Source organism: Balaenoptera ricei, chromosome 20 (assembly GCF_028023285.1).
Source record: "Balaenoptera ricei isolate mBalRic1 chromosome 20, mBalRic1.hap2, whole genome shotgun sequence".
NCBI lineage: Eukaryota > Metazoa > Chordata > Mammalia > Artiodactyla > Balaenopteridae > Balaenoptera > Balaenoptera ricei.
Genome location: NC_082658.1, coordinates 38,321,377 through 38,331,938, shown reverse-complemented (window position 1 = coordinate 38,331,938; position 10,562 = coordinate 38,321,377). Strand labels below are relative to the sequence as shown.

The following is a 10,562-nucleotide window of genomic DNA, read 5'->3' as shown; positions in this document are numbered from 1 at the left end:
GGGTCTCAGCATTCCACGGGGGATAACCGGGCCGATCTCTTTGCAGGACGTAACACTACCTGGCGGGTGGCTGTTCCCAGCCCGTCCGGCGGGTTTAGGACGCCAAGAGAGCGCGACTTCCCGGCCACTGCACGTGGCCGGGCCGCTGGGGCTCAGGGGGCGGATCCGGCTCACGGGGCGTCCCGCCGCGCGGCGGGAACTCGAGGCCCCATTGGCCGCGCCGGCGGGCGCCGCGGGGGCTCGTGCGCCAACGGTCCCCGGGTCGTCGGCGGCGGCCTGGTGCTGGCAGGAGGGGGCAGGGCGAAGCGAAGGCCGGGGGGATCGAGAACGGGGTGTGAGAGCCAGGCTCGGCGGGGCGAGGCCCAGGGCCCGGGCGGGGCGATGGAGGAGGCGCTGCTCTCCACCCCCATCAACCCCAACAACTTCCCCGCCAAACTGTGGCGGCTGGTGAACAGCCCCCGGTACCGCTCGATCCGCTGGGACGGCCAAGGCGAGGGGCTGCTCATCGACCAGCCGCTCTTCGAGGCCGAGCTGCTCAGCCCGACCGTGGCGGGGGTCGGCGGCTGCAGCGGCGGCGTCGGGGGCGCCGGAGCCGAGCCCGAGCTCTTCAAAACCACCAACTTCACCAGCTTCATCCGCCAGCTCAACCTCTACGGCTTCCGCAAGGTGGTGCTGGGCGGGCCAGGCGCGGCGGGGCCCGGGCCGGGGGGCGGCGGGCCGGCGGGCGACGGGCCCCTGCACCACTTCCACAGCCCACACTTCCGCCGCGACCAGCCGCAGCTGCTCGTGCACCTCAAGAGGCTCACCAGCGCCAACAAGGCCAAACTGGCGGCCGGCCTGGAGGTGCCCTGCCGGCCGCCCAACCGCTTCCAGAGGCTCCTCATCACGTCGGCCTCCGCCTCGGCCTCGGCCTCGGCCTCCGCCGCCACCTCCCCGCTGCCACGCCAGGAGCCGCCGCCGCCCGCGGGGTCCCGGCCCGAGCCGCACGGTGAGTCACGCCCCGCCTTCGCGGCCCTCGCCCGGCGCCGGGCGCACTGCCGTCAGGGGGCAACCGCCACTTCCGAGGGCATTTCCGCATCCTCTCCTTTGCTGTGTCGGGAATGCGCCCGGGAGCCGCTTCCCGCGGTGCTTTTGCCCGGAATCGGCTGCGGCACCGGCAGCGTCCTCGCCCGTGCCGGCGCCCCTCCCCGCCGGCACCGCCTCTGCGCAGAGCCCTCCGTAAACACTGAGGCCCTTCTGTGTCCACTAGCGACCACAGGGACCTCTGCGTTAGGCTTGCTTTCTAGTCTTCCCGGAACCCTTTGGGCCCTAAACCTGTATAGCCATTTACCTTCTCGAGACGCCGTCTCTCCAAGGCGAGCACCTCAAATAAGTGGGCCTTTGTTGGAGCCCAGGTTCTGGAAGAAACACAGAAGGGGCTCCTCTGTTCTGATGGGAAGCGGAACAGAGTTCCTATACAGGGTGAGGATATGGCAAAGGTCGAGGTAGGAGGGAACAGTCACAGCCAAGAGAACTTAGAACATTTCTGCCAACCAAGGGAAAGTGAACAAGGTGCCTCGAGTGGAAGTTTGTCCTTGAAGAGACATGCCATCTTCCACCCATTGACACATCTAAGAAATCTTGGAAGACGTGTTCTGACAATAATCATATTGTAGGTTCTGGAGTAAGGTGTAGAACAATAGGCGTTGTTTATATATCTTAAAAGCAAAAATATAATAATATATTTTGTTGTTTACCAGATACTGTTCCTATGTAGAATGAATTGGCTAAACAGTTCTTTCATTGTAGCTGATTAGACCTGATGCTTATTTAGGTGTTATGGTTAGACAAATGTAAGGCAAAAATGGTTTTCTTTACAACTGTCAAGTTCTAGTTAAACAGGATTTTAGAAAGCTCACATTTGCAGCCTTTGAATTTTTCACTGTTGCCTTTAGTCTTTCAGTTTTGGAAAACTTTTCTATGTATAAGTTTGTATTTACTCAAAGTTCCAAAACTCTCTGTGATAGAAATTTATTTTATAAACTTGGTTTCTGATGCCCTTCCCCCTCTTCCAGGAAGGTGAGGGTGGCAATATTCCCTTTTGTTGTTTAAAGGGTCCGTGACACGAAGCAGCATACCAAGAAAGCAACAGGATATGATAACGAGAATTCATTCTTTACCTTCAACTAAAAGAGTAATAGAGACATTTTCATCATGTTAACATGGATTTAACATAAAAGTTGTCATGGTCCGAGCGCGGGTTGGAAAAGAATTTGGAGACACAAGGCAGAATGTTAAGGAAGGTAGAGTTTATTAAAGAGAAGGGTCGCTGCAAGAACAGTGGGCCGACTTCATGGTAGCCAGGGAAAGTCGACGATGAGCATGGTTTGCTTGTCTGTTTTTATAGCCAGGGAACCTGCAAGTCATCTGCTGACTGGGCAGAGTACGTATGCTTTCAGTGTGCTGAGCGGGAGAAAAATGGGGCTAATGTCTTTCCTTAAATGGGATGGGGAAAGGGACAGGGCATGCTGCTTGGGAGGGCTCTGGGACATTGCAGTGGTCACATTGTGACAGAGTGATAGGAATCCTGTAACTTTTTGTTGTGGCAGTATTGACCCTTTGAGTTTATCTTGTTCTTTGTCCTTGGAGCACACCACAAAAGTGTCTGGGTTACTTCTCAGTTATGGAAAAACTTTAGATATACGAATAAAAGTAATACTATGTTCAGTTTAACCTAGGCCCAGGGTTATGAATGAAGCAATGTTCATTTGGAATTTAGAAGATAAGGGATTAGGTTGTGTATCTGTGCAGTTTAGAAGATAAGAGATTAGGTTAGAGTTCTAGTAACCAGTTGGAAAAATAGCAGTGGCATAGGAATGTTCTAAAGGAATTCTAAAGGAGTATTAAGCCGCTTACTTCCGTATAATGGTCATTGAGTTTGGTGGGGAATCAAATGGGGAAAGGCAGTGGAGACAATACCTTGGCATTCATTTGGTAGAATCTCTGACATGGATATTTGTTTTTCAGATTGCGTGTCTGGTGGGCATAAAGAGAAAAGACTGAAAATGTGTCCCTGGGAAAAATAGGATAACCACTTCAAAGAAAGAAACAAAGAAGGAAACATACATACATACAAGCCAACTCTTGCTCACTTTTTTTCCTTCTCCGATTTTCTCTTTCTCTCCCCTATCTTAAACCCAGTTGTATTCTAAGGATAGAGTTCATTTTAGTTGAAGAAATAACAGGGACTACATAGGATCTGATTTTCTTCACTTACAGTTCAGTTGGTCAGCATTTTAAAGATTATTTGTTGAAAAACATAAATTTAATTCATACTTTTTCAGTATAGATAATACATCAATCCATATATACCTAAATTATTGTAGTTTTCATGCATTTCCTGTTTTTTACCGTTCTATCTATTGGTGTGTGCAGAAGCTATGTCAGGTGTGGATTGTCTACACCACAGGCTTGGTTCACTAGGCAACTGTGTTACTGGTTTGGGTGGAATGTAATTCTAAGTTCAAGAATACCAGCCCAACTTTGTTTTGCTTTAATTCCATGTTCTAAGCCCTTGGCTCTTCTATTTTTCCTCACCTAATTTTTATTCTGCTTGATTCTTGCCTTGGTTATATGCCTGACTACACTGCTCCTTCCCAGTTTCCTTTCTGTTTTCTGTGTTCTACTGCAGCTTCTGGTTTAAATACTTCTCTTTTACAGTAGAATCCTCTGTTTCCGGACCTAGTTGTCTTACCTAGATCCACTGAGCCAGCTGTCCTGTTCACCTTTTGAGAATGTACTTGATAAGAAATGTGAGGATCACATGTTTTTCCCTTTTTTGTTTGCCCACTATTGTTATTTTGTTTTTAGTGGCAGTTTATTTTACACTACTTGTTAAAGTTTTCTAAACTAAGTAGCAAGTCTGAGCAGTAGATAATCTGTTTTTGCCTGGGGTTAACAAGCTCTCAAGAGGCAAGTTTTGGGAAGGAGGCAAATTCTTTCCTGGGGATTGATTAGCTCACGTTCACTTTTATAGACGGAATAGAAAATTTAAGAACAGAAATTCAGCCTGCCTTACAGTTCCAGGATTCTGGATTTAATCTTTACCAAATATATCTTAGATGTTCTGAAGACATGTAGGTGATGTTCCATAAAGTTGGTCAGAATAGAACCCTATGAAGTAACCCTTAACAAAAGAATAAATAAGAGCTGAGCATGTTTTAGTTCTTTATTTAAAAAAAACAAACAAATTGAAAGGAATGTCCTTCGAATCCTAACGGTGTCTTTACGTTAGCAGCATCTAAAGAATATAAATATTTGGCCATCACTCAGAATTTATCGTAGTATAAGTAGAATTATATTTTAATTCAGATCTAAACCAGAATTTGAGAAATCAGGGTAGAGCATTCTTTAATTATCTGCTTAAGTTATTGACAGTCTGAAAATTCATCAACAACTTAACCCTAAAGAGAGTAAAGAAGGGCACACTGTAGCAACATGAAGTTTTAGCATCCAAGAAAAAATCAGGTGGTGGGTAGTTTGGGTCCTCAGAAACACCTGTTTGTGAAGAGCAAAAAAATGTTTCTTTAGGTCTTAAAACAAAGGATTCTCAGTGGTAGTTCAAAGTGTGTATACATGTGGAATTGCTAGTCAAGTAGCATAAAAACTATTTTTGTATTTTAAAGGAGAAAAGGAAAAGTAGTTTTTAAGAGGTGTATCATTTAAATACATTTAATCTTCTGAGCTAATATTTTTTTTTTTCCCATTAGATTTAGAGCTCTTGATTTCCAGGTTCCAGAATTGTTTATATATATGTATGCGTATATTTGTTTATTTTTGGCATTAATGCTTTATTCTTTTTAAATTTTATTTTAAGAGTTTATTTGAGCCAAAATCAATTTGAATCAGGCAGCGGCAAACCAGAAGTGGTTAAGAGCACTCCCTAATGCTTTATTCTTTAGAGGAAATTAAACACTATAGAAATACTAGAACAAAGGAAGTGTAACATGTAGAATGGTTTTACAGTTTAAATATTTGGAAAAGTAGGTATTTGAGTGCCATCTTTAGCAGATGAGTAGCACATAAATTAGATTTCCCTCTGTTTTATGGATTAGTTTAATAAAACAAATTGAAAAGACTTTGTGAACTACATAATTTAGTGCATAAAGCCCTTCCTAAGAATATATTAGGCTAGCTATATGTTCAAGAACCACAGTCTTTAAAATAAGTTCAGCTTGCAACATTTATATTTTCCTTTTCCTCATTACGTAGTATTGGCCTTTTTCTCTCTTCCTCATCTCCACTTTTTAATTCCTTTCTACTTTGCTAGATAAGAAAAAGCAAATATTGGAATCTCTTGGCCTGAGTGTGTGGATTTTTAACAAACTCTCCAGGTGATTCAAATGTAAATCAGTGTTTGAGAGCCATTGATATCTAGGAAGGGGGGTGACTAGAGATACTCTGAAGAAAAAAAGACCATGGAAAATTATTGATTGACTTAAGGAATGAACAAGTCAGAGTTTTCAAGCTTGACTTTTCTGCAAAGATTGTTATTAAAATTTTAAAAAATTGAAAGGGAGCAAACAACATTAAATTAGTTTTTGGTTTGTGTTACAATTTTTATTTCTTCCATACTTATATCTTTTATATATATGGTTGAGGGCTTATTTTTGTGCCAATTGTTAAGGTTCCTACATGCTTTGAAAGACTAGAATTTCTAAAACTTCTAGGAAGTAGTTTACAGATTGGAAAAATCTGGATCAGTCAGTTGAGGTGAAAGGTAAGATGACATTTAACATTTGATTTAATGTTAGAGTTTGGCTACTTTGTCTCTTTATGACAGTCATATTGAGAACCAGACAAAAGTTATTTGATTATTTTTTCAGCATTATATGTGTAATCTCATATTCTGGATTGTGAACAACTTGTTTTTACCAGTAAATTTCTGTTGTGTTAAAAATGGCTGAGAACTCAACATACCCACAAGTGAAGAGTAGTGCATATTTTGTGACTTTTGGTTTACTACGTCTGGTGGTGTAAGATTAGTAAATGTGCTCCTCCTCTTTTATGCAGGACCAGTGACTGTAGGACAATTCCACCGGTCGTTCCAGCGAGATAGTTTGTCTCCTTACTCCTACGTATCAGCTTCATCCCACAACCACGGTACTTTCCCTGTGAAAGGTTTAGATCGGACCCCGATTCCTCCTAGAACTTGGCAGAACTCTCTTGGAATGCACCCAGGACAAGTGGAAACGTCTCCCACTTTTTCAGATAAAGGGGTTCCATTTCCTGTACTACAGAGGTTTCCAACTGAGGTTACATATACCCTGCAGCCCAGTGCCACATCCGTACATGTTCAGCAAGGTCCTCAAACAATGGTCAGCTCCTCCCAAAAATATAGTAACTACACACCCTCAGCGCAGTACTCCCAAGCCTACTATCCAACAGGTATGAGAAATTCAAGTTCAGTGGCTTCTCTTAAGGTACTTTTAATGAGAATTTATATTTTTTTAATGTGTTTCTGTATGCCTAAACAAAAATAGGAATATGCACTTAAGAAATGTCAAAGATTTCTCATGAGTACACATGATTTAGCAATATTTAAAATTTCATTGATTCTTAAAGGTTGTGAAAATTCTGTTCGTGCATAAAGGTGTATGTTTTTAGTGAAACTTTTATATCCTCAAAATATGTCCTAGTAATAAAATTAAGACTTAGTACATCAGACCTTGGTATAACTCCTGCTCTTGGTGTAGTCGTTTTTTGTTTTTTGTGGGTTTCTTTTCTTTTAGAAAACATGCTTATATACATATTACATTGTTTATTTTTTAGTTATGTAGGTGAGACTACCTCATAACGAAATCATGTTAGTATCTCAGTAACGAAGTTTACTAAAAGAGCAACTCACCATCTCTTAAGACTAAATTATATTCTTACAGTAAAAATGTGATGGTGTGGTTTGGCAGTGCAGTCCCTGCAGTGTTAATCCCAGCCAGTGAAGAACTGGGAGTAGCAGAGAGAAGAGCCTGACAATGGCAACTGACCCAGAGCTCAGCCGAGGGCATGCAAGGCCTGCTAGTAGATCTCAAGCCACTCATTGGGAATCCTTAAGATAGTGACCCTCTATTTAGCTTCTTGGGGCTAGGGAGTGTCTTTTTTTTGGGGGGGTGGTACATTTTTGCAAAATAATAGCATTACCATTTAATTCAGAACAATTTCATTGTTTTGCAGAAGCACCACAGAGGTGATCTGTGTTTTCATGTAGTGTTTACACAGAGTGATGAAGTGGGGCAATAGAAACAAGTCAAGGGTCAAGGCTTTCAGAAAAGACCGGGAAGAGAAGAAAGGGGGCAATCCTTTGCCCTATGAATTAAGGCTCTAGGCATATTAATTAAGTACATCTGGAAGCAATTTCTAGAGGTATTTTGTTCGACCATTTTTCCCAGGCAGGACGAAATCAAAAGCTAAAATAAGTGGAAGGCATGTAAATTAGATAAGGGGGTAAATAATTTGTTGCCTTTTAAAAGTTGTAAATTTGGGAACTGTTCCATTTGTAATAGTACTCACTATTTTCTAGCTGGTAGCATCCAACCATATTGTTTTATTATTGGCTCATTGCGTTCTACCTAAATATGGCCAGTAAAAGGGATTGCTTTATTTTCTCAAAGCACTTAAGTTTAGTAATATTAAAATAATAAAACCAGAGTTTAAATTAGATTGGCTTGTATAGATTTTTGGAGCTGCTACTGTTTTGGAGGATGGAGTTGAGAAGGAAAAGGGGAAGGAATTATATGGAGTAAGATGATATGGCACTTCTAATCATTTACCTATTAGAGATAAAAAAAATTTGTTTTACCTTATTATATAAAAAAAAGTTGAGGCCTAGTTCTTTTTTCCAGATTTGCAGCTACTTCTTTGAAGAACAGAAATATCTGGGTGATCTTTAAAAACAGAAGATGACTAATTTCATGTTATAAGTTGTATATCTTATGTATAGCAACAAATAGTATCAGATTTTTATTGAGGAGTTTAATCCAATATTTTAATAAACAAATTAGGCATTTCTATCTAAATTATAATTTTGGCTGCATTCCATATATGCATAGAATATATATATGTATACACAGAGAGACAGTCTGTGCCTTTCTTACACTTGCTTTATGTTCTGTAGCCCGTCAACTGGACAATACCCCTACTTCCCCTCCTTTTACCAATAAATGTTGCTCTTTCTTTTCCGAACCTCCCTCCAAACCCCCCTCCTCACACTACTAAAGACTCAGAAAGCTTCTGGGGAGTTGAAATTTAGAAGGACTGCAACAGAGAGATGTGGAAATGTTCTTGGCCTTCTAATTTGGAATTTTGGAGAAATTTTCCTATGGATATATTAGACATAGTGGTTAGGTTCTATATTACTGTTGGTCCTTCTGTTAAGGTACAGATGGTTATAGTCTGGCTTAGGAGCCAGACTAGCCTATATGATGATGTTTCTATGGGAAAATGTATTCCAAGTTCCAGACAATCCTCTTGGAAACTCCTAGTTCTAAATTTTATAAGAACTAGTTATATAGTACTTACTAGAAAACACTGTAAATAGTTAATATGATTCCTCATTATGGAAATACTATTTGTTAAATTATTGTGATTTAAGGATATATGTTATTTTAAAATGTTTTATGTTAGCTTGGATTTAAATTTATAAATAAATTTATTAATTTGATAATTACACTGAAAATTGTCTCCAAGGGTCCAAGGTAAGGACTAGGAAAGAGACACATTAAAAGAACAAGTAAGTGCTGCTGATGTTTTGATAATGTAGAGTGCATATGAAATAGAATCTGGGGTTATCTGAATTTTTGTTTTGTCTTCTTTGATATGGATAATTGAAATGACTATGAAGGTTCTGAGGTTATGAGAAAGAGAAATCTCATGATTTCATGATGACTTCGAATATATGGAGTAGTTCTATGATACAATGTAGGCAAAATTGCTTTGAACATTCTGAAGTACTATATAAATAAAAAAATAAAAAGTTGTATTGTTAAATGCAAAAGACCTGCTATGGAAAAGAAAGTGCTAGAGAAATACTGTACAAGTACTTAATTCCTCCAAATTTTAGGTGAAAGAAGCAAAAAGTAGTGAGCAATTTAACCATTATTTAGTGAGTACCTGTTTATGAAGGGCTTTACAAATGACTTTCCCAGAGTTAAGTAAAATACTATTCTCAGAGGCAGGATGATAATCACTCCCAAATCCAGCTCTCCAAATCCTAATAAAGTAACTAATCTTGGAATAATGGTCATACTTGAATCCTTTCAAAGTGAACTATATGACTTGAAGTTCGGATCAAATTTTAGTAAAAAACAATACTCAACTTCATTTAAAAATTAGTTATATTGAAAATAAACTTGGACCTGGTCTTCAAATGGTATACCCAGTAAAGTTTGAATTTTGTAATATTTCATAAATTATTAATTTTTCTAGTAAAGCGAAACATTGAGACTAAAAAACTGCTATCAGACTGACTCATAAATTGGCTCACCTGAATTATTTCTTACATTTGTCATTCCTCTCTTGAAGCATCTGTTTTCTTTTTTAATTAATCAATTATTTATTTATTTACTTTTTTGGGCTGCGTAGGGTCTTAGTTGTGGCACGCGGGGTCTTCATTGCGGCGCGGGCTCTTCATTGTGGTGCGCGGGCTTCTGTCTAGGTGTGGCGTACAGGTTTTCTCTCTCTAGTTGTGGCGCGCAGGCTTAATTGCCCTGCGGTATGTGGGATCTTAGTTCTAGCGACCAGGGATTGAACCCGTGTCCGCTGCATTGGAAGGCAGATTCTTTACCACTGGACCACCAAGGAAGTCCCGAAGCATCTGTTTTCTTTGCCTAGCTCGTTTATGTGTTTTCCAGTCTTATCACTTCTTCAAAGACAAAATGTTGTAGATCCAGTGCTAGTTGACTCTTTTTAGTCTTACCCTATCTTGAATTCAGTTTTTTTCCTCTAATACTATTTTCACAATGTGCTACTATAATTTAATGTCCCTTTTTTTATAAAAAACTTCATTTTAGACCTTTTTATTTTACTCATTCTCTCTATATTTGAACATACATAAGAATATTAATATATTCATATTTATATATAGAGTCCTGTATTGAGGAATTGTTTTCCTTTGACTCATGTTGTAATGCTGAATTGACTCAAAATCAACTTCGATTTTTTTTCCGCATTAAGTTTTAAGCTCACAGCAGTGATTAGCAATTTGTAGCTGCCCTTTGTCTCATATTTTAATTAACAAATACTTGTATAACAATCACTGTGACCAGGTACTATTCTGAGCACTTTCCAAATATTAATTCATTTAATCCTCACAACAACCTTATAAGATAGGGAATGTAGTTATCCTCATTTTATAGATTAGAAACTGAAGCACAGCCAGGCACAGGCAGGGCTGGAGAACAAATCTGGGCAAACTGACTCAAGGGTTCATTATTTTGGCCACTGTGCTCTGCTGCCTGCCTGCCTGTCATACAAAGAGGGACCTTTGTTTTGTTTTTCTTTTGCGAGAGACTGTTTCCTGGTATATCTCT

At 40.5% G+C, this 10,562-nt stretch overlaps 1 protein-coding gene across 1 annotated transcript in view; it reads left to right on the top strand.

The window, feature by feature from the left end:
* Positions 1–381: 381 nt before the first annotated feature.
* The window catches only part of HSF5 (heat shock transcription factor 5), a 49,944-nt gene continuing 39,763 nt past the window's right edge, over positions 382–10,562 (top strand). The window contains exons 1-2 of the mRNA XM_059908017.1: positions 382–988; positions 6,052–6,426. Of these exons, the coding sequence (XP_059764000.1) occupies positions 382–988; positions 6,052–6,426 (982 nt within the window). The remainder of the gene's footprint in view (positions 989–6,051; positions 6,427–10,562) is intronic.